Source organism: Passer montanus, unplaced genomic scaffold, assembly GCF_014805655.1.
Source record: "Passer montanus isolate IOZ18808 unplaced genomic scaffold, ASM1480565v1 scaffold73, whole genome shotgun sequence".
Lineage (NCBI taxonomy): Eukaryota > Metazoa > Chordata > Aves > Passeriformes > Passeridae > Passer > Passer montanus.
In genome coordinates this window covers 2,292,736-2,317,342 of record NW_024372481.1, presented here as the reverse complement: position 1 = coordinate 2,317,342, position 24,607 = coordinate 2,292,736, and the positions used below count along the sequence as shown (strand labels likewise).

General features: G+C 41.7%; 2 protein-coding genes across 2 annotated transcripts in view; one reads left to right on the top strand and one right to left on the bottom strand.

The window, feature by feature from the left end:
* Positions 1 to 18,421, bottom strand: part of RABGAP1 (RAB GTPase activating protein 1) — a 54,530-nt gene extending 36,109 nt beyond the window's left edge. The window contains exons 1-12 of the mRNA XM_039730582.1: positions 18,220 to 18,421; positions 14,124 to 14,355; positions 13,491 to 13,695; positions 12,727 to 12,901; positions 12,297 to 12,454; positions 11,387 to 11,497; positions 10,662 to 10,728; positions 9,628 to 9,730; positions 8,271 to 8,440; positions 5,534 to 5,708; positions 4,828 to 4,921; positions 1,937 to 2,087 (exon numbers count right to left, since the gene is read on the bottom strand). Of these exons, the coding sequence (XP_039586516.1) occupies positions 1,937 to 2,087; positions 4,828 to 4,921; positions 5,534 to 5,708; positions 8,271 to 8,440; positions 9,628 to 9,730; positions 10,662 to 10,728; positions 11,387 to 11,497; positions 12,297 to 12,454; positions 12,727 to 12,901; positions 13,491 to 13,695; positions 14,124 to 14,355; positions 18,220 to 18,369 (1,791 nt within the window). The 5' untranslated portion in view covers positions 18,370 to 18,421. The remainder of the gene's footprint in view (positions 1 to 1,936; positions 2,088 to 4,827; positions 4,922 to 5,533; positions 5,709 to 8,270; positions 8,441 to 9,627; positions 9,731 to 10,661; positions 10,729 to 11,386; positions 11,498 to 12,296; positions 12,455 to 12,726; positions 12,902 to 13,490; positions 13,696 to 14,123; positions 14,356 to 18,219) is intronic.
* A 5,116-nt stretch (positions 18,422 to 23,537) lies between these two features.
* ZBTB26 (zinc finger and BTB domain containing 26) overlaps positions 23,538 to 24,607 on the top strand; it is an 8,478-nt gene continuing 7,408 nt past the window's right edge. Inside the window, exon 1 of the mRNA XM_039730675.1 lies at positions 23,538 to 24,222. The gene's annotated coding sequence lies outside the window, so the exon portion shown is untranslated. The remainder of the gene's footprint in view (positions 24,223 to 24,607) is intronic.

Sequence of the window (24,607 nt, the reverse complement as noted above, 5' to 3'; positions counted from 1 at the left end):
CTAAGAAAAGCATGAAAAAAAATTTAAGGCCAAAGTGCAGCCCAGCTTTATTATACTCTTGGCATGGACTACGTGCAAAGGGTCTGCAAATATTATATTGCTGGGCCTTGAATTCATATTCTCCTCAGCCTCCCAAACACTCCTTGCATTTTTTGCCTTTTCTCCTCTTCAGTACCTCCACACAGCCACTGAGAGATAACCCTATTTAAAACCTTGCACCTCTTCCACTGCCTGCAGACTGAAGAAATCCCAATTCCCCTGTGAACCAAGCACACATTTCTGTTCTCAAACACCAACCTCTGTCCCTTCTACAGGAACAGTCCTGGCCTGTTTCCATATTTTAAGTCACAACAAAACAGCCATGGATGGCACTGGGCTGATGTGGCACCTCCAGATGAGGGAAATGTCATTTTCATTTGCTTGAGCTGGCTGTGGCAGCGTGCTGCTGATGTACCACAGACCCCATGAGCCTACAGCAGGGCCTGAGCACAGCCCCTCAGGACCCATTCTCTCTAATTCCTTAATTAGTTTCTGTGCTGAACGACCACTGCAGGCATAGCCAGGGCTTTTCAGCAGAGCACAGTGCAGGGCCAGCCCACTCTCCTTACACTTGGACTCCAGAGATGCTTCCAACACAAGATGCAGGTTACTTTCTTGGTCTCAGCCAAATGAAAATGAGTGGAAAGGTTTCACAGGTTTAAAAATGAAATGTTACACTATCCCCTTCCAGCTGACAAAGATAGTAGCAGAACGTGTCACCAACTGTGCCACAAAGGCATCATCTTTTGCATTCTGATACCAAAACACTGAAACAGAGAAACAAGTGAGGCTGACAGCTACTCACCAGGCAATTAAAATAACACAACAGGATAGCTGTGATCACTCCTTGCCAGAGCACTCAACCTCCACATTACTTATGTGATTTATTCACCCTAAAATCCATGTTACAGCTCTACAATGCATAAACCAGTATTAAGGAATTTGGATCAAGTTCTTTCTATATTCACCAATTATCTGTAAATACTTATTTTCATATACAGAGCATTTTTAGCTGATTTAACATGATTCATTCACATTATGTAGGATCCTTCCTGCATGACTCCAGCAGAAACTGAGTTTAATTTCAGAATCCCTCCTGCCCTCGAACTAAGGTCTTTAATTGCTCCTTGTGAACCTGTGCCATCAAAATATAGAGATACAAAGGCTGATTCACTTGTTTTGCTTTTTAACTGGTGAATAATTAATTTCTGTAATATTTGTACTAAAGCTGTATCATTAATAATTTCTAATACAGTCCTTCTAGACTTGCATGTTTGATGAAAGCAATTAAATCCAATGTAGCTATACAGATAATGGTCAAATCCAAATTAACACATCCATTTTCTGGATAAGAAGCTGACATTTCATTTTGTGACCCATTTGTTACCTGAACTTTGAGAACCATTGAGTGATGTCTGTACATACAATTCTTATATCCTTTTCCTACCTTACTGGGCTCAGCATTCAAGATGAGAAATCACAAAACTGCTGTCCAATGCAAAAACATCCACATTGTTCTGTTTTCTTTCTGCCAAAAAAGGCTGTAATTTCTAGTGTTGGATTTTTAGCATAAGTGCTGAGACAACACAACAAAATTCAACTTCCATAAAGAAAAACCAAACAAGCAAAGAAAATTAATCTGTCCATTATGAAAGCAATTAATAGGATATTTATTTTTTACAAACTCAGAACTCTGAGTGAAACAGGACTATGAAAGGAAAGCAGTGTAATGCCACCAGCAGCTCTCTGCCAGGGTTTTTGTGGGAAGATTGAATCACAGTCACTCCTTGATGCATTCAGGTACACTCAGGGAGCCTCAGGCAAGAGCACACTTGAAACCCCTGCATTCCCACTCTCTAAGAAATGGCAGGGGGGAAAGCTGAAAAGGGCACGGTACCTTTGTGATGAGGATCCTGTACTTCTCCACGAGGTGGTCGTTGTTGTGACACCCAGCCAGCAGCTGCCACACCTCGCCCCGCAGCGCCTCGGGGACGCCGCTCCGCACCAGCGCCGACAGCGTCTTGGGCCGCACGCTCAGGTTCAGGTGCCTGCACAGGGGAGGGCTCAGTTACTGCCCACCAACACAGAAACCCAGCTGGACACCACACACAGCACGACTGCCAGCCACTCCAGAACTCTACGTGAAGTTCAAGTCATGAATAATAAATACAATTTGGAGAACTACTTCCTAAAGTATTTTCTCGACTCCCATTAAATCTATATACATATAACATTCAACAAACTAAAACACTTCACTAAATGCTAGAGGACAGAGGTCACAGCCTGTAAATTCCAAGTTCCAACTACACCAAAATGAGCAGTTTGCAGAAGTCTGCCAGCAGGAGGTGACCTTCTCAGGGAGGAGGGACGGAGGAGTGAGTGAGAGCTCTGGGATTCACCTCTCGTGGTTCTGTAACTGCATCCCTGCATCAGAGCAGCCTCTGCTGCTGCAGCCAGCCCCAGCTGAACACTCCTTCCAGTGCCACCACTGACAGCTCCTCAGCTGCAGCACTGCAAGGTGTAAAAACTGAACCTATGTATAATTTATGCACTTACAGCATGAACAGCTCATTTGTGGCTTATATATAAAACCCCCAAAAGACACATGTCTTAAATCATAGGAATTACTATTTTTCAGCAGTTACTAAAAGACAAAGTTCTGGATAAAATGATCAAGAGAACTAACCGAAAAAGCTAGGCAGAAAAATGAACTTGCGTCACACCAACTGCCTAATGTTCTTAGTAAACTGGCATTTATTAACATTTGTAACAATCTAACAGATATGTGGATAATAATTCTACACAGACTGGGACTCCCTGTGGCCCTTCTCCAGTCTACAGTGTTCTGACACAATAATCTAGAGACTAACAAGGCAGACATTTAAATCACTATTTATTGCACAGAACCCAGGACCATCATGTTCTCCTTCATTGTGCTTTCTCCAAAAGCAACTGACTAAAATAAAAAGAATATTTATATAGTAGTTACATTTATATCAATATATAGTTACACCTATAGACATACATTATAGGCATTTATTTATTATGCTTTTATAATATGTAAGTATATTTCTATAAAATACTTCCTATATACGAAATACTCAATGTTTCTGTAAAGGCCTATAAAACTGCTTTGCCTTAATCTCAGATCAGAGGAAGGACAACAGCAGTTCCAATGAATACAGTCATGAAGGCTGTAGACTAAAGGCTACACACTACTGGATTCTTCCCAACTATTTTTGAAATGAGAAAATTGTGTGACTCAGCAGTTATGAAACATCAGCCAAATATTCTCTGGTATCACAAAATACCAAATATTTAATTACTCTACAAATCTAATTATACAATTTAAAAAAAAACTAGCATGAAACTACCTGAAGTGTGATTTTTATGGTTTTCAATCCTCTTATGTTAAAAGCTGGAGGATCATTGCTTCCAAATACACGTTTTTAGTTAAGAAGGAAAGCCCTTTAACACATATTAAAGCTGTTGCCAGCATTAGCACAGAAGCATTTCATATCCTCTTAGAGCTGCCAAAACATTTCCAGTGGGAGTCAGGTGGCTTAATTATCTCCAAGCCCTTGGAAGAATTACAAAAAAATTCAAGTTGAAAGAAACTTTCTCACAGCAGCAGATGCAGAGAGCTCATCTGGGAAAGCTGTTTCTCCAAATCTAGGCGAGGGAAAAGGGATCATGTATCATTTTACCACAGCCTTCCCCTCTTACAAATGTGTCCATTTAGTGCAAAACCAAAGTGGAAGGAAAACTACATATTCAAAAAAGCAATAACTGCAGAAAATACTAAACTGTTATAATCTTAATTTAAAGAGATTCCTGTTTAAGGGGTCACATCAATACTTTTTCTCATCTAGGCTGCATGACTGACTCCACTCTCTGCTGTCCTACTTAGATCCAATACCCCATCAACCTTTGACCTGCTGTGCAGCCCTTGCCCTGCTCTCCCTGACTTCAGGAAGCCAAAGGCCACAATTAAAGCCAGAGTCAAAATGAAGCCTGTCTGTGCTCAGCCTCATGCTGCCCATCACCCCCCTTTGTGGAGAAAAAATAAAACCTAACAAAACCCCTGAATTTTACAACAATCAGCATCACTTTGGAACTGCTCAGGCTACTTCAAGAAGAATTAAAAAATCCCTCATCCAAGGAGGATTGTGTTGCATTAGTAATTGGACTGTCAAGAAACACTCTTCTTGTACACTGACATTTTCCAGGGAAAAACAGCAGAGCTCATGTACTTCCTTCTTGGCAGGCTCTGGAGCCTTCCTTTAGATAAGGGAGGAAAAACATCTTCTCTATCCAAGTCCAAAGCTCCCATTTCCTAAGCTACAGTCACTAAGATATGACAGCTGCAGGAAAAATTGGCTGTGAACCCAGTCAGAATTACAAAGAGGAATGGAAGTGATCTCTGCAAAACAGACAAAGCAAGAGCTGCATTTTCTTTATAGTACTTGGTTTAGGTTTTCCTGTAACAAAATCCCAAGGAACCTGAAGACAAGTAGAATTTTAAGACAGAACCAACTAAAGACACAGCATAAGTGAATTGCTATACATTAAGCATGCACTCAAAAATTAAAATATTTATAACACCCTCTAAAGAAATCAGAAAACATCAAGTCAGAGAATAAGGGTTGTTGTGGGGATTGACAGAGAACTAAATCCAAATTAATCTTATATCAAATGGCCTCTGGAAATAAAAACTCCAAGCAGAAGGAGCAAACAGAATGAGAATATTCAGAATTGTAATTTTCAGAATGTGATTTTGCCACTTACCACTTGGACAGCAGCTCTCCCCACGTTTCAAGAATTTTTTCTGCACACTCTTTGGAAACATCTCCAGAACCACTTAAGAGTGGCTCATCATTGTCTGCCAAGAGAACAGAAGACACTTCAGCCAAGGCCACATGGAAGGCCAGCAGGAAAAGTGGAAAAGCAGAAACCCAAGTTCTCTCTATTTCATCTCTGTAATGCCAGATGTTTCTATAGTCAGAATGGTCATGGTTTGCTTTAAAGAATTTTTTAAAAGCAGAAGTTCTTGAAAATGCATTAAGTTCCAAGCTCGGCAGGTCCTGCTACAGCCTCATCTCTGCCAGGTGTCTGACTCTCCACTACAACACTGCCTGCTGACACTTCCAAGTAACACCAGCTTCTCCCTTCTGCTCTCAAACCTGCTCACAGCTGCTCAGGGAGGGGCAGAAGCTGTATGATCATCCCCCATTTCTAGGAGCCCTTTTTCACATTGTCCCAAATACACTACCCAGGAGGCCTGGGCTGAGAAAAGCAGGGACACTGAAGTGCCAGACGAGGGAGAGGCTGACCAGGAATGCCAGGACACTGGGTATGGAATCCTGCAGTATTCCAGCAGGAAAGAGCCCCTCAATCAGGCAGATTCTGACTGGAAAGGATCCTAAATATTTAATAACCACATTATTCACCAACTGCCCTTTCTAGAAGTCCACAAAGCACAGAAGCTTCTTACCTTCCTCTTCATCATCCTCTGGAGGAGATGGGATCATGGAGCCCTGCGAGCCCGACTGGGGCAGGCGCAGAGAGGGGCTGGCTGTGGTTTTCCTTCTCTCCCTCTCTGACTCACTTTCCAGGCACACAACCTCATACAGAGTGTCCGAGTTGTTCTTCCTGTCCTTTTGCTTTATCTAGGAAACAAGGCTCATTTCACTGAGGAAGCTACACAAATGCCAGATCCCTAAGGCTCTGCCTCCTCTTTCCACAACAGGAGAGCTGAGGAACAACTTCCATCCCATTGTCCAGTGAGGATGCTCATACCTGGAACACACTCAATGCAAGGTGCAGGCTGTCAGTGCTTCTGATGCCCTGAAACGTGCTGGGAGTGTGCTGCACCCAATGGCACAGTGTCTGCCACAGGCAGAAGTGTCACGTGGATCTGCCATCCACAGGGAGCTCATCTTTCCAGCCATCAAAGAACTGGACACAAATGCTCTGATTTTTAAAGCTATAAATGCTTCTGTGGTCTAAGAGATGAAGGTTCCTCAATATGCAGCAACTTTCCCTTTATTTAAACAGTAGTGGAAAATTGAAAGCGAAAACTTTAAAATTATGTCAAATTCTTCTTCAAAGAGAATTTATAAAATGAGCTAAAATAGAAAAGGTTTCTGGGGATACTGATGTTGTTAAAAGAAGTCTTAAAAATTTGTTCATATTTATTTGAACAAGATGAGATGAACTTTAAGGTCCCTTCCAAACCAAACCAGTCTGAGACTCCATGATTTTCCCATGGCAATGGCCTTTAGCAAAGCTTCCAACTCTGTGTATACATTGCTGCAGGAACACACATTGCTGAGTCCCAAAGTCTACTCTGTGACCCTGTTTCCCCATAATTTTCAATCCTTTGGTACCTTCCTTTCCTTTAAAGAAGGATTTTTCTTTGTGAAGCAGTTCTAAAATTTTAATACATTTTAAGGACTTAGAATCTTTTTTTCCCTAAATGAATAAAAATAGCAGAAAAGAGAAGGTGAAGAAAAGAGGGAAATAAGATTTATAATTATACTCCACACTAAGCTCCCAGTGCTCAATTTTATTCTTTGGAGCATTAAAAATGAAGAGAAATACATCAAAACTAAAAATGACTAAATCACTAAATGCAATCGGAGCAAATAAAATCCCTCTGCTTTCACCATTTCCACATAAAGAAACACTGCCAAAGTAAGATAAGCCAATTCTACACAGCTGTACTTTTAATAGGCTAATCATGACTCCACAGAAACAGGTTTCCCTTCCAAGCTTATCAGGCAGAACATTCTATATTTGTTGCTTCCACTACGAGTTTTGATAATCTTCCATTAGTAAACACTGGAAGTTGGATAACCTGACAGTGTCTGTGGAAAAAGAGAATTGGCCAAGATAAGTCACAATGTCTGTGAATTTGGTAAGACAAAAGATCCCGAATTAGCTCAGTAAGATAAGCTTCCTTTAAACTGCCAAACAGAACAGGCACCTTTTGGAGGCTGCAGAGTATTTATAACCCAACAGCCTCTACATGCTCCACCTCAAAAATATTCTAAATAAAAAGGCTGAGCACATCCATGAAGAATTTTTCTACCTCAAACTTTGAAGTTAAGGGGTTTTTTTTTTACATAGAAAAAGAATCCTTGGTGAACTTCATCTTTGTTACTACCCAGATGCCATTCTTTGCTAGCACTTAAAGGCAAGTGTAAAAACAATGAAGAAAAGCCTCTTGCTTAACTCAAAACCTCTTTAAATAAGAACACTTATCAAGAAATTAGGACTCCAACACTGCTTTCTCTTTGGGCTGCACCCAAAATTGCTAAGCCTTGAGAGAGCACGTACATCCACATTGTTATTTGCTTTTACACATTTCCAGTTCTTTAAACAGGACTTTCATTTCAGAACAATAATTTCTAGAGCAGAAGAATAGCAGCTATTTCAAGTACATGATCTCTTCAGTGACTTGGACCTTCAACTTACCAGCCTTATTTTGAGATTTAGTTATTGCCTTGTACTGTTATTAGGAATATCCTGGACAGAAATAACGCTTCCATTTTTAGGAGATGGGTAAAAAAATAAGTTGGAAAAAACAGTAAAATTTTTTAACAAGTTCTAGGGATTTTTTGTGGTTGCTTGGATTTTTTTCCCCGGGGCAAACTTGGGGTATGTGTGAATTCTGTAGAAGGGGAAAATAGACTTTGACAAAAAATAATTTCCTTTGGAATTTCATGGATGTTTGCTCATCTAAAAAAACTTCAAAATAAATGTTAAATTTGCATGAAAAAATAACTTTAGTGATCAATCAGATACCACGTCACCAAGATTACAGTACGGACTTCTTATTTTTCTCTTAATCCTTAATTGTACACAATTATCCCTCTATACCCTTATGGCAGCAAGTCTCAGCATAGCCCCAGTTTGCAGATAAATCCTCTGTTCCTTTTCTTGCTGTGGTTTGGCTGGAAAATCCATAAGCCTCTCTGTAACTTCGCAGGCTCATCAAAGCTATCAAAAAAGCTATTTCAGGCTCTTTGTGAGAACTGCAGATAGCCAGCAACAATCAGCACAATAAAGGGTAGCTTTTCTCAAAGTGAAGTGCATTTACTTTAACCTCTTGGAATCCAGAGGAAAATGTTGCATTATGAACATTATATTAGTAAAGGTTTTAGCAATCATAGGGAGAAACAGCCTATTAACTGGCAATTTAATTTCTTTATTTTTTAACACATTACCTGTTTCAATTTTAAGAAAAAATTTTCAGTTGAGCTCCGTTTGCTGAAGGGCCAGAACAGCCTCTCATTAGGTGAGCAAACTCTGACTTTAGTCTCCAGAATGAATCGAACGGGCTCCTGCACCTCAGTGATGACCAAATCCACAGCAGTGGTCATGAACAACACTTTATCTAGAGAGAAAATGAAGCCACAATGTCAAAAGAAACATTTAAAATGAAACATTCCATAACCCCTTTCCCAGTAACATGGAAGAACAAAGGAAACTTTCCTTTTCAGAATTGATTTTCCAACTAATTTAACATCTCAAAACCCTACAAGTTTCAAAATAGGGAAATTGGATCACTAGGCACTATCCACCAGAGAGTAAGAGAACTGCAGCCTTCAAGCCAAGAAAATGATCTTGTTAAAGAGAATAAAAATTCTGCTTTTCAAATCCCACTGAAATTGTATCCAAAACCTTCATTAAACATTACAGATGATCTGTGCACTTAACTGCACAGTGCAGGTCTCTTGCCATCCAGCCTAATTACACTTCAATTCTTTTTTGGTTTTAGAAGTTACTTAAGTGTTTAATACCATGATATCGAAGGCATTTAAGACCATCTCAGCTGTGACATTCCAAAAATTGACTACACACTCTGATGCTCCAACAGGAGGCAACAGGGCTCAGTGACCTATGAGATCTCTGGCAGGGAATGATGAATTGTGTCCTTCAGGCAGGATGGCATCCACTCCAGCACCAGACTGTGCCCAGCAGCTGACTTTCATGACTTTGCCCAGTCAATTCCCATTAACTTCCCAACCTCTGGCACACAACAGTGACAAGAGACTGAAAAGATGATAATTCAGCTGACATCTTAAAAGAAGTAATGACATTCTCTTTCAGGACTCGACAGAGCAATGCAACACCAGCTATTTTTGGATGACAGTTGGAGTGGTTTGCTTACATTTTCACAGGTATGGGAATCCTTCTGTTTGATTAAAAACTTGGGTTTGGAAAAATTTGAACTGACCACAAGACACTGAGCAAAGCAAGTGCCTGCAAAAGCCATTTAGTGCAATTGTCAATGGGATTCTTGAAAAGCTCCAGTGGTGCCCAGAGCACCTGCATCCTGCCCCACACCTGCAGAGCCTCCTACTAGGACACAGTTCCTACAACATATTACTGAACACAGTTTGCTTTTATTTGGGGTTGTTTTTTTTTTTTTAATTTCATGTGGCATTTAGCACCCTACTTTCTGAGAATATATCCCATCCTGTGAAAGTCTTTTGTGGGATTCTTCTGAAAAGAGAACTGATCCAATGCCCACTATGGAAGTCATTTCCATGCCTAGGGATAACCTGGCAACATTCATACCTTTTGGTGTTTCTTCATTTACAAACTGGAAGTGTGGAGACTTTTGATTCCAGCTCCCAGTGATCACATATGATTTCCCATCAGAACTTTTACCCATGGACTCCTGGAAACAAGGTAAGTTTATGTATTTTTTTTAATTAAAGAAGTTTCTACACTATATAGCACCAGCCCTGTGAAAGAGCTACTGCACTGGCAAGGAAAGGGCAAGTCCATGTGACACAGTCTGCAGCAGAGATCGTCTCTGAAGGAAATAACAGTTACCCTGTAATCCTTGGTGTCCATGCTAATAACACAGAAAGGCCAATTAATACTAATTATTCTCTTAGCACACGGCATGACCAGTAGTTTTGGAGGTGGGCATTTAACAGCAACTTTCAGTTTACAGAGGTGTGGATGAGAATACAACACATGTTATTCAGTCACTAAGAACCAAACCAATATTTTATCTAATGTTCAGCTGTCTTCCCAACAACCTTATTTTCTGGGCAATCCAAAGCCTGGTAGAAAGCAAAATAATTCATGTAGTATTAAACCTTTCTGAGTAGTCACTATGTACTGCATGAATACTAGCAAATTTGTTGTCACTTCACCCTTGTGAAGTCAAATGATCCCTATCATTACTTTATAGAGAGCAGTGAGTCATAAGAACAGAGCACCCACCAGTTCTGAATGTTACATTTGAAGCCTCTCAGGCCTCGATTCTCACACTGATAACTATGCTGTGAAACTTTCCATGTTCAAAGCACTTCAATATTCAACATGTCTAAAAATAAGGTTCCATGTTTCTTATTTCTGGCCCCTGAATGAGAGCAGTCATGACTGACTGTAAAACTGTGCAAGTCCCTTGACCAAGCACCAGGTCATGTTCTAACTGAGCAGCAGAGGCAGAGATTCAACTCAGCTGCTCAGCCTCAACAGCGGAATCTGCACCATCAATTCCCATCAACAACTGCAGAAGTGTTCTCTGTCCATCCTGGCATCATGCACACTCATAACCCAAATTCTTACTGAGCTTTGTTCAGAAAGATCCTTACCAAATCCAAAAGGTGCATGTCGCCACTGCGAACGTCTTTCCCACGGCTAAGGAGAAGGCCAAAACATCTGCAAAGCCAGGCAGAAAAATGTAACTGCAAAACTTAGACATGCTCACAAACAAACCATTAGCATTTCTTATCTAAGTATTTGCTGTCATACATCACAAACAGCCCATGAATCCACTGACAAACATCAACAGACCTTGACATTTGAGAGCAGCATCAAGCATGTCCAGCAAAACAATGTCAAGCCAACATCAAAAACATCCAGCAAGATTTCAGAATCATATTTACAATATGGTTTTACCCTGTTTACAGCAGCCTGGAAATTGTTCCATTACATTTTAAGGAACAGTGTAATAAAGTCACTGCTAACAAGGGTTCCTTATACCACAACAACACTTGGCCTGCAGTCTTCTGCCCTTCCTTTGGTGGCTTTTTTTTTTTTTGTTTTTCAGACATATTTGCATAGAATTTACCCTTCAGTAGAGACAAGGATCAGGTGAAACACAAGGACTTCTTTTAGGATTTCATTTTGGCCTTTTCACAAGGACTTTTGGCCCACACAGGTAAGTCCCACTTCATCCTCTGGTTTACCAACTCAAGAGACGTGTGGCACTAAATCACACAAATGGAGCATCCATAGAATAACTACTAACCTGCTCCCTCAGAGGCAAAATACTAACTGAACAGATAAAGAATCTTTGAAAAGTTGATGACATTACCTTTCAATAGCAAGTTCTTTATTCGTTGTCTGTTGCACATAAATCACAATCTTCTTATCAATCCCTTGGCGGAGTTTGAAGCATTGCCTGTCCTTGTCTTTGGGAACTGCACTGTTATTCATCAGGAAAGAAAAAAATTCTCAATTTATCTGCATTCCTTGCATATACTAAACCCAACATCAAACACTGGTGCAGCTCCTTATGCCAAAGCACTCAAGATCTTCCTTGCCTGCTGTGATCAGTAACATGAAAGAAATTGCAATAGATTTAGGTAAAAACCAGTTTACAAAATAAAAACTGGGAACTTATACTGTGGGGGTCAGTATTGTGAGACTTCCAGCTAATTTCAACAGTTTCTAAATATTGATTCCCCATGTAATATACAATACCACCTATAAGAAACTGCACATTGCTTGCTCTCACAAGGGATGTGGCTGCTGGGTACATGACACAAAGAGCCAAGGAGTGGCCAACCCTCAGACTATTTCCTTTCTTTTTTCTTTGGAGAAGCTCTTCCAAATGTTGCAAAAAGAGGGGGAAAACATTAAACTACACTTCAGTGCCAATCACACACTGAAGTCGCAGCATCAATATTCCCAGCAGCACAGTGACAGTGATGCACTTTCAGCTTCAGCAGCAATTTTGCTGAGCACAACTTAAAAGGCATTGCAGAGGACTCATCAACAATAGAAAAAAACAAAATAGAAAAAGCATCAATGTTCAGTTCAACAACCAGACTACCTAGTCCAGAGGGTTATCACTGTATTATTTCCCAAAAATATTTATGTCTGGGACTCATTTAAAAACTAGAATAGGAAACTCTCAAAAAAGGAATTTAAAGACCACTTCACACTCACTATTCATTCATTTTCCAACAGAACTATATACTGCATGAGAGAAGAATCTCTACCTGAAATATCCTTTCCCATCATCTTCTTTGATTTCCAGAGACACGGAGAAGGTGAAGATGTCACTGTCTGGGGTCTGGGGGGTGGCAGTGGCTGACAGCGGGGTCTGCTTGGCAGAGCGCCGGAAGGCAGTGGCAAAGCTGTACAGGATTCGGCTCACCTGCAGCCAGAGTGCACAAACATCAGCTGAAACTACCTGGATTTTCACCAATTCACAACAAATTGTACCAAAATAATTCAATTTTAGCATCTAATTAACTGTTTTTCTGCGCTTCTTAGGATAAACTGTTAACTGTGCATTCTTATCCCATAACTAAGGTTTGTTGATGGACGAATTACATTACTTCTGAAGTGCCTGAAAAACTTCATTTAAATGTCAGTAATAACATTTACATGTACATAATTATCATTTGATAAAAAGCTTGCACTTACAGCCTCTTGGATTTCACATCGGAAGACATGAATCCTGAAGAGTTCTGCATTGTAGTGGCTTTCAGTGAAAGCAAAGCAATCACTTTCAGGGGTCCCATCGTGCCCTCGTACACAGAAAAGGATTTTATAGATTGGATAATTTGCTATTTCTGTGTTTGTCTGAGGATCTAAAAGTCTGTTAAAATAGAGAGAGGGGAAAAAAAGCAAGCTTGCACTTTTAGAAGAATTATTTCAGCCAGACATAACTTGCAAGCTTTAACAACTTAATACCTCCTAGAGAAAGTACACCACAAAAACTAGATCCTGACTGTCATTTACTGCAAAGTATGACCACAATAATGATGTTTAAATTGAACAGCACAAAAAATACAATGCTGCAAATTGTTTCCACCAATAATTTCCCCATGATTTTACAGGGATTAGTCTTCCAAAAGTTAAACTCATCTTTGGCAGTGGACAGACCCATCTCTGTTAGGCCTCATGTACTGGACATTTTCCAAACTACTTTCCAGGCTATTTCCAAAGTGCTCATCAATAACCAATCCCACTACGGCTTTGGGCATAGCTTGGATCATCCCAGTACTTTTTGGTAGAGTGTTTGGTAAACAAATTCAAAGGATCCCTTTTCACACATGTCTATTAAACCCACTTCTACCACTAAAGAAAATCCAAGCTGTTCAGTCTCCTGCCAGGTAAACCACCAGCCTGCTTGCTTTCCAAAGGAGCCGAGCTGAAGGCACAGCCCCAGAGCAGCAGCCCCGTACCTCACGGTCCCCTCGGAGACGTTGGGCACGGACAGGGTGACGTCCAGGGAGATCTGGAACTGGCCGCGCAGGATGGACATCATGCGCAGCGCCTCCACCTCGCTGCGCGGCGCGTTCACCGAGGCGCAGCCCAGGTACGTCAGCTTGCTGAACACCACGCTGCCCTCGTCTGTCACGGGAGTGAAGGGGCTCAAGTCCTCACAGTCTAGGGCAGCACACGAGGGGCAACGTCAGAAACAAGGCAAGGCACCCACAAGGGAGTGGCAGACACTGACTGCCCACTGAGCAGAAGACAAAAGAGGCTAAGAACAGAAAAGCCAGGCCAGGTCAAAACACTGCAGGAAAGCCCTGTAGTTGTATTTTATACAGCCAGTCTGGCTGTATAAAAGTAAGGTTAATACTTGTGTACACATCTCAGGGCTGGTATAGCAGTGTTGTCAGAATAAGGACAGTTCAGCACATATTAACTCTTGCATCACATACATAAGCTGGAATTTACTGCACTAAGTGAATATAATGTGAGACACAGAGGAAGGCTAGTGGCCACACATGTACCTGAATTCTCTTTACTTTCCCTATAAAAACCAAGTTCATAAGATACTACCAGGCATTCCTCCCCCTTTTTTTTCTAACCTTCTTGGGATGGTTTCACTGGCAAGCTCATTTCTGGCTTCTGGAGCCCTGCCACCGACACTGGGTTAATGGTAGAGGATGCTGATGCTTCAAGGACAACAGGTTCCTCCCCATCTCCATCAGTTCTGACTTCTCCATGGTCCCGGTCACTGGACTGATCTTCCATGGGTGGATCCATCAGCACGTCTTCCAGCTCCCTCTGCAGCTGCTGTTCACTTCCATTCCCCACAATCTGAGAGCCACAGAGTTGGGACACAAAAAAGAAGAAAAGACTGTTCAAACAACAAAAAACACCCCTCAGGCTCAGGGTCATTCATATTGTTTTCATTTACCACTCAAAGCAGCAGTCAACTGCCTCATTCAGCTGTACACTCACAGAGGGAGACAGCTGTAACCTGCAACTAGTTACAGAAATCCACAGATTTCCATTTTCCTCCCAACAATTTTAGTATTAATCTGTGTGATTCATTGTGGAAGAATCTTTCACAAGCATGGGGTCATCAAAGGCAGAAGGCTTTCAAGCATCAGGTTTATTATTCAGGTCTTTGCAGGCAATCATCAGAAAGATGATGATGATGATGATGATGGAAGATGCACCATGTTCCTTTACTGTATGGAGCTTATATGTTTTGCAACAAAATAGGATTGATTAATTACAGTGTCCTCTCAGCCTTTTCAAAGGCTATATATTAAAAAACCTAGAGCAACTTCTAGTTTACAGAACCTCTTCTCTATGAAACCTGAAGGCAAAACTCATTCTGGTAAAAAGCTGCATCTGATACACCTTTCCTCACAGTCAACAGATTTTGGTTTGGGAAAGGAAGGTGAAAAATTCATATCCAGCGAGAACTACATGTTGTAATGGTATTAATATAACATACATGAAAAATATTCTATTCTGTCAAGATTAAAAGCCAAAAAATCTGAACTGTGATCTACTCTATTTGGTGAAATAATCAGTATGAATAACATAACTAGATGTTACATCTATAAAACATGATCTTGAAAATAGAATTTACCAAAAACAGCAGTGACAGGTAAAACACAAATTCAAGTTGTTTACAGAAAACAGACATGTAAAAATAAAAGCCCATCTCATAGATATTCTAAAACATCATCACAAAACCCCATTTAAAAAGCAATTTAAACTAATTTCTCCAAGAAAGCTTTTCTTGTCAGCCCAGACTACCCTCAGAAAGAATTTTAAAAGGCACAGTAACCACACTTCTGGACTAGAGGAGCCCTGCTGTTCTCACAGCCCCAAAAATCAAGTGCACCAAACCAGCTGCCTGCACACCGAGGCCTAAAACACAAACCAAGGTTAACTTCATGTCAACCAAAACTTCTTACAGAACCATCTGGATTCCCCACATCATGGGAACGGGGCACACGAAGGTGTGAAGTGCCTGAAACCCGACTGCAGCCCCAAACCCAGAGCCAGCCTGGCAGAACCAAGGGCAGAAGGGAACAGCACGTGCCCCTGATCAATGCTTGAGGCTGAGCAAAGAAAGCATTACCCTAATCATGGCTTTCTCCACTTCTCACAAAACTCAAAACTGATTTTACTTAGCCTTTAACTAGGGGTAGCAAACCTCCTTTAGCACACCAGGGATTTATCAGAACTGTGATTTATTCCCTTCTCCTGATACGTGCTGCCACCTCTGCTGGGGGAGGTCTCTCTGTGCTGGGGAGTTCAGAGCTCCTGCTCCACACTGTGCTCCAGCAGCAAAGCTTTCCTAAATCCAGCCTGGTCCCACTGCCAGCAGGCATGAGCAGACACAGGAACAATACTGGAAAGCAGAGACAGCAAGCAAACTGTAGTTCTGGAAAACATTCACTGACAACTCCTTTTTAAACTGAACCAAGTATTTCAGCACTGACAAAAAGCAAAAACACATTTATGAATTACAACCAACTGAAGAAAAACGTGGTTCCTAATTATATTCAAAAGAAATATTTCTCTGTATGGACTTGAGGAAGAAAAGAAGTGCCAAACAAAAACTTACATTAACTCAGTCCATAGCACTACTACTTAGAAATGTAGCATTATCAGCAAATTTGAAATGAGAGCCTTGGGCCCAGTGTACAAATTTCAGAGCCTGTCACATTCAGCAAACACAAACCTGAACTTCCAGCACCATCCTCAGACTGTGCTATGGCAGAATGTCTCTTTTCTTGTAGAATAATACCAAAATACCCAGATTTTTTGTCCCTAAGAAGAGATAAATAGTCTTCCCATTTCCTCTGCTAAAAGTTTTCTCCTCCTCAAGCAGAAGGAAGGAGGTTCACAGGAAGGTTTCTCTATGGGAGAATTTAGACTGCACACTGAGGGCTTGTTTAAGATAGAAAATTGCCATTAATCACTCAGATTGCAGCCAATAACCGACAGCACATGCTCTCCACACTGGAATACTGAAAAGCTCAAGGTGAACCACTTTGTTCAAGGCTTGTGCTCAGTCCTGGCTCCAAATTCATAAAGAAGCTTACAACCTGCAAAGCTCTGTGGCACTCAGTGCCAAACCAGAGAACAGCATAACTTTATTTTACAGCTGATGATCAGAAGGCAGCAGAGCTCATGTTCTTCCTTCCTCATCAAGAGAAACAGCACACCTGCAGCCAGCATTTCATAAACCACCTTGGAGGCAAACAGTGATACAAACAGCTCCTATGTGGAGCAAGAAGTGCTGCAGACTGTGGCAATTCACGCTTCCAAATTTTCGTTGGGGTAACAGGATGGAGCAGAGAAGCTGGCTGCCATGAGCATGTCTGCCTCCTGGGCTCTCAAACGATGCCTCAGGAGCTGATTACAGACACTGCCACAGAAGCATTCTCAAGGTAAGTACCACTGTGAGACTACTCTGAATTCCTAAGTATTGATGCTGATACTGATCTGGATGCTGCTGGTATTTGCAGCATTAAGAAAGACAAGCATGAGGCTACAGCCTTTCAGCAGCTTTCACAGATCACCAGGCTCCACACTTAAGAAATATTCATGGTTTTTAGACTATTCCATGATGAAAAGTGACATCTTCTACAACAGCCATAAAACATAAGTGAACTTTTTTGCCAGATTAAGCAAAAGATCAGTCTTGAGAGTCTTAACTGATAGAATTTATTTGAAGTCTTGTGTAAAAGAAAAGAGCCACTATAACAGCATGTCTTGCCCTGGACTCAAAGGAACACAAGGAAAACAAACAAAGCAGTTGGGAGATAAAAGCAAGAAGAGCAAAAGCATCAAGAAATGTTCAATTAAGTCTCTGTTACAATTACTGCAAAGGAAAAGAGGAGCACACAGTCCAAGAGGCAGAACACAAGATTCTTATAATCTTTAAAGACAGATGCAGCTGTAGACAGACATCAGTTTCTTCCAATGGTAGAATATCTCCATCCATCTCCCAGAAAGAATACACTAACTCAACTCACTCCAGGGAAGATCCAGTTTTCAACACATTAAAGTGATGGAATTTGGAGTCATTACCTTACTTGTGCCACTCTTCTTAAAAACTGCTGAAATACAAATTGAGATGAATGTTGCTCTAAGTAGCAAAAAAAAAGTAGAGGGTGACAAGGGTCTCTTTTCAAAACAGCACTTTTACAAGTGAGAAGATGTCAGTGCCTTTCCAGCTCTTAGAAGCCTTTCACAGAGAGCTCGTGTTCTCTGATTCGTGCCAAGTTGTTAGTTGTAACTACTCTTCTACCTTTCTTAAAGAGAACATTTCACACTGGGGAAAACTTCAGTGTATCTTTGAATTAACAGATATGGTCCAATCCATGTATGCTAATATTGATTTCCACCTGAAAGCTGTGATAAAATCACAGTTCCACACTCTTGACAATCAGTCTGTTTCATCCTAAGCACTTCAGGAAAGATTCTGCAAAGTGGGAAAAAGCCCACAGCTAGTGATGGAGAGAGCTCTTACTCAAAACCTAATTACCACCTCTGACATCAGCAGTGAAGAAATTACTGACAAAACTGGTTCTTGAATAAGTTCTCCCTTCTGTTAAGTTTTCCACAACAAAGAAGTCCCTCTTTAAGCTTTCTATGGTTAGTTTGATTTAGAAGAGTAGGGAACAAACTCAGGTTATTGGTTCTTACCTTCAGTCCTGTTTTTTCATCATCACTACCATTATTTGTAGATGGTGTTTCATCCCCTTGCCTGGAAACCAAGACAAAATCTTCACTGTTAAGAGTGGATACCGAGTCTGAAGAGACACTGATTTTTCCAACAGAAGCCTTGTCATCCATGACTTAAAAAGGAAGTTCGATTCATGAATGAGATTAAATATGTTATAAACTCCTGAAAAACAAAAATCATAAAAATACTTATATAAAACTCCATGCTAAAATGCTCAAACGTTTCTTTTCAGAAACCTGCTGACTAATTATAAAAACTAACATATCTGACAGCACAACCAAGCTCCAACTCCTCTCTCAGTGCACACTCAAAGTCCTGCCTTCATCTTGCTAAGCAGCACATGCTATTACAGCACTGGTTTCCACAGCTCAGAAAAGGGAAGTTAATAAAACTCTTTGCAGTAATTCATGGTTATGTCAGTCACCACTTTCTACACATCACACAAAACAGGGCCCTGGAACATACACTCCACTTGCTGACAATTAAGGCCAGCACAATAAAGTCCATTTACTTCCTTCACTTAATACCTGCCTTCACCTATGCTCACACAAAAAATTACTTTTATCTATCAGAGCTCAGTGTATGCTGCAGTCACATTCTTTTCCCCCAAACAAGAGTTTGACCAACTTTTGATATTTTGCTCTGAAACCTTGGGACATAGAGCATTTTATGAATCTATGCTGAATCTTCTGTACTGTAAGGAGCAGTAAAAGCAGACTTCCAAGAAGCAGGAAGAACAGCGTAGGCTGGCTCAGTACTGAGAAGCAGAGCCAACAGAGGATTTTAAAAAGCTGGAACTGGCACTGAGAGGCATTTGAAGAAAGGAACAAAAGGTGAAGTTCAGCTGCACACCTTGAACTCTACAGCACAGATTCCCAGAATCCAAGGCTCAAAACAGACTGCCGTGATAAAAATGGGTGATTAAATTTCCCAGAAACCCAAATATACCCTTATCTCAAAGGCTTGGGTCTTTACAAGCATAACCAAACTCAAATGCTTTTTCAGCCTCCAGTTTTGCCTTCCAACCTGGAAGCACCATCCCAACCTGGCTTGCAATAATGCAGCCTGGCACAGCTCACAGCATTCCTGCCTGAACCAGGAACAATGCACCAGCAATAGCAAAGCCTGCTTTTATTCCTATCAATGCCCTCCCCAACCACCAACAGAACATGAAATCTGCCAGAGGACAACTTCTAACCAATTACCAATCTAATCACTCAGTGATCCTGGAACATGTTTCAGAGAACAACTAAAGCAGAGGGTGAGAGGAAGAATGGATGTGGTTTGTTCATGAATGACAACACACCTGTGATTACTCGATTTATTTTCAAAATCATGTGTGGTACTTAGATATCCTTTTCAAAACCATTTTAAGATCCACTGACTTTCAGTGGGAATTACTGGCTGGGAAATGTAGGCATTTTGAGAAGTTCTACACACAGTATGTGTCTATCTTTTATTACTCACATGTATCTCAAAGGTAGGGCAGAGTTTTACTGTAAAAGATGCTTTTGTTTTAAGAATTCCTATTAAAACATTTCTATAGAAGTTCCGTATTGCACCATCTATATAAGACACAGATCTCTGAAAATACCTAAATCAAAGATTTTGAAACACAGACTAAAAATAAGCATCAAACACTAAATACCCCTTTGGCTTCACTGTTTTCATTCAAACAGAGCAAACTCTCTTCCACACTGACAGCAGGAGTAGAGGAGCAGGCTTTGATCACAAGCAGCTGTAAAGATCACCCAGGCAAGGATCACTTCAGCACTGTATTTTGGTGTAGTCTGTCTGTCTTGAAGTGCTAATTTCTATTTCCCAAGTGTTTCAGTGTGACACCTCTCCCCAGCATTACCTTCAATTCAATAACAAGCTTCCTGTGCTTCACCACTCGTGTCTGGCATAGCACAGTGAGGTGTAAACAAAGCCCACGTGGATCCTGGGGCACAGCCAGCCCAGCCTAACCCCACAGCAGTGTCACAACACACAATTGCAACACCAGGACATCCCAACCAGCCCAGCTTCGCCACTCTAACAGTGAAGTCTCATGAAATTACACAAGATAGGAGAGCACAGGAAAGGGGACAGTGGAGCAGGCAACTGAGAGAAGAAGCTTTTGATGTAGCAGCAAGCAAAGCTCAGATACCCAGCTGTGCTGGAATCAGCCACAGGGGTTCATTGGATTAATGCTCAAACACTTGAGGTGCAAAAGTAGTCTTCAAATATTAAAATATTGCCTGAAGTTAACCAAAATTTCTATATCCTCACACTTTGCTTTGCATGGATTTAATTTCCTCTGTTCCTGGCTATCACTTTGTTCCACATAGGTTACCACATGGATCATTTTGCCTGAATCAGAAAGCTCACAGTGGCAGAATCCCCAGCAGAAAGCCTCCAAGCCCCTTAAAATAAGGGCCAGCCTAGAAGGACACACATCAAAGACCAGCAGAGCAATTACATGTGGCTCAGGAATCAAGAACAAACAGCAGCAGTGACAGTGCTCTTCAGCAATACCTGCAGTTGGTCCCAGACCCAAAAGCTTTCTGCTCACAGCTCAGGACCAAAGAGCTCAGCCAAGCACAGAGCTCAAGTTCTGATGTCCCTCAGAAAGCCAGTGTCTCATCCCTATCATGGAAGAGGCTTTGGTTTGTTTAAGCATAAATAAAATAGGAGCTTTTGAATTCAGCACAGTTTAGCTCCTGACACAAAAGTACACCACAATAAGGTAGTGTTTGCCTGAAGGTGTCTTTACACCTCCACGGGAGACAGAGTGTCTGGGTAAAACACACAGAGAGGCAAACTTCTACCAACCTCTTTCCTTGCTCATCTGAGTAATTACATGGGTGTTCTGGCCTCTCCTCATACAACAAACTACTGGAGAAAGTTGCAAAATTAGAAAGTCAACACAGATGGCTCTTGGGTCACTGCTTTCAAATTTACTTAAAATTCTGGTTCTCTGTGAAATCCCCCTTCATTGCTGTTACACCTTACTCTCTACTCAAGATAACGTGCAGAGGAACAGCAGAGACCCCGTTCACCAGGATTAAAACCTTAAACAACTGGAAAGCAAACCTATCAGAAGTTCAGATTAGTTACACAAACTTCTGAAACATTTATCTTTACTTTCTCTCCCTTTCCCAAACATTTGACACCTGACCTGCAACTCGTGATCAAAGTTTTCCTTCAAAGTTCTGCCAAAACGAATTTAAAAGAGCTTAAAATAAACAGTATATAGAAAAAAGAAAACCAGAAAACCTTCAATTTTACATTACTGAAAGAGGCTTGAATGCCACCTTGAGACACGTGCAACAAGTGAAGCACAGCACCTGTAACTATAGGTGGTCTCACTCCATTTCCAAGGAATACCCATTTCTGGTGCTTAGAACATCCATGACCACACAAAAAGACAGAGGGTGAAAGGAAAAATCAAGTATTTCAGGAATGAACTTCTTCAACCTGAGAGTCAACAGCAGGTGTAGCATCCTTAGCACAGAATTTAGAGGTAAATACAACACAAAAATAAGTTCTGGGTTTCCAGGGCAGAAAAGAGAACAAGCATGAGAACAGGTATGCAAACCAGAGAGGAAAAGGTTTTTTCCCCATTCATATCTTTCTCAGCTTTTGTACCTTAGCTGCAGTTTCTAAAGTGATTCCACAAAGTTCCAATATATCTGATGCAGAATGCACTAGATAAAGAACAATACAGCAATATTAACTCAATTACTGAAGAACAGTAATTCATTTGCCTTAAAAAGCAAAGTCAAAAAGCTTGGCATGCAAAACAAACTTATATCCTCTATCGTCCAAAATATGAAACCACTAAGTATAGTGTCAAAAACCATGGAAAACAAGAAGGTGACATGCAGAAAAGACACACAAAAATACCTAAATAGAATGTATTTTCTGTTTCTGTTCCTCTGGCTCTATGCACAGCTTAACAACAAATCCAGTAGGGTTCAATTTAAAGATACAAAGTTCTGCTTTCCGAGTGTTCATCATTAGCATCTCAGTGTGGGTGAACAGTGGAATTTGTGGCAGAGTTCAGAGGCTTTACAGTGCACTCTGCAGAGCTGTGTTATGACAAAGAACACAGCATTCTGTAAGAGTCTGAGCTCCTACAGCCTTGGACAGCTGTGGGTTTTTCTCCCTGTACAATTCACCTAGTGCACACTTGTTTTAAAATACATTGCAAGTCCTGAAAAAAGCCTGGAAAACGCTCCAGGTCAACGCCTGTGTTTTGTCACAGCTCTGAAGGAAAAAAAAACCAAACAGTATAGAAGCAATCAGTAGCAATCTTTTTTCTTCTCACGTATCACATGATTAGTCTGCTTAATCATATCAGATCTTTACCCACCTTCCCTGTGCAACACATACTCTCAAATGCAACAAGAAGTCCTTGGCACTCAAAATGAGGCAGGAAAGCCAGAGGAATACTGCATGTGAAAATACAGATTTAGGATGACTAAAGAGTAATTAATAAAAAATAACAACTACAAGTCTAACTTTTCCTTTCATTTTACAACACACTGACAGCCACAGATGTTCCCACTAATTTCAAGAGCCAGAAAGAAAAAATATGTTATTATTTGGAGATAATGGTGTCTCTAATTCCACCCCTCTCCTCACAGATCTCAGGAAGAGAGTGAATCATGAGACAGTGTGTGCAAAACCAGGCATCAGATAAAACACAAGAGTTAAGCTAATGTAATCTTTGTTAACAATCTTGAACAGGTTGATAGCTATTGCCAACATCATTTTGCTTTCAATCCGAATTTGAACTATCTGCCAGAGAACAAAACCCTAATTTTAGGCTCTTGTAATCAGTAAATTCCCCATCCCAGAAACAAGCAGCCCTTCCTGGGAAACTGCTGTTTATAAAAGAAATGCTGACACTGCCTTAGCCAGCCCAGCACGGGAATGCTGCTGGAATGAATTAACTGTGAGCAGTTGGTCCGTGCACGCGCGGCAGCTGACGCTCCCCAGCACCAGCCCCATCCCAGAGCTGTGCAGCCAGGACACAGCACGGGCTGCAGGCTGGGGGGAAGCCAGGGCAGCCAGCAGCTAAACCAACTCTGGGGATGATGCTCTACGTACTGCTGGAGCTGCTCTCTCGTTAGCATTCAAACACTAACAGGGAGCTCACCAGACAACCAGAGCGCTTTAAAAATACGCGGTGGAAGAACCAAGAAGAAAGGAGTTACATTTGGTGTGTGCTACTAAACACTGTCTGCACTTAGGGCTGGAAATTGGAAGGAAACCCCTATGCCAAGCTCCATTGGTTAATTTGTTTACTGTGTACACAAAAATAAGTTTGCTCAGGTCCTTGACCTTTCCAGTAGAGGCCTTTAAAAAGAATACAGTATTTCTGCAAGTCAAACAGCAGTGGGCAGCTCCTGCAATAACATCTTTTCTAAGTAGCCAAAAGTCCCAGAAATCCTATTGAGTTGGGCTTTAACAGAACCTGTAAGTAAAACAAAATCTGGAGCACAGATCGAGCCATACCTGTATGCCCTACCTGTTCTACAGCCTGTATTCAAGAAATAAATACAATCTTTTTCCTCTGCACACTTCTCACATGATTTTTCCTTCTCTCCAAACCTCTCCTGAATATTTTTTCTACTTCTCCTTCTCCCCTGCAAAATGATCAGGCAAATCTACACAGAGATAAATCACTAACTTTACTTCAAGCAGTTTGATTTCCACTTAATTTTTGCTGGTAAGTGTTTTTAAATCAACTTCGTAAAATCTGTTTATACTTAATTTTCCCTCCTAACTGACACAACCAGTCCTTAAAAATTATCTACTGGGGACATTTTAACTGAAAGAAACACTTCCCTGACAACAAGAAAGATAAAACCCGCAAAAAGCACCGAAGTTATGGTACATATGGTACATGAACCGAATAAAGATGCCTGCACGCAACGAAATGCCACATCTTAGGATCCACCTGGAAGCGACAGGTAACAACCGACACCCCGCGACCCGCCGGACCCCGCGTCAGTCCCGCGCCGCCCGGGACGGGAGCGGGGGGACAGCCGGAGGCTCCGGGACACGCTCCGGGGCGGCTCGTCCCGGTGCCCAGCACCGCAGCTGGGGAGGACGGGCCCGGCCCGGCGCCCCCCGCCTGCCCCAGGACTCGGCCCGGCCCTGCGGGAGCCGGGGCGGTCTCACGGCCCCGCTGCCGCCGAGGCCGCGGCCCTTGCGGGCAGAGGGGACGGGGAGGCATCGCACCGGGTGGGAGACACGGCCCCGGGGGCGAGGGAGGGAGCCGGCGGTAGCGGAGCGCGGGACGGCCCGCAGCCCCCGCGCACCGGGAGGGAGCGGCAGCGGGGCAGCGCGGACGGG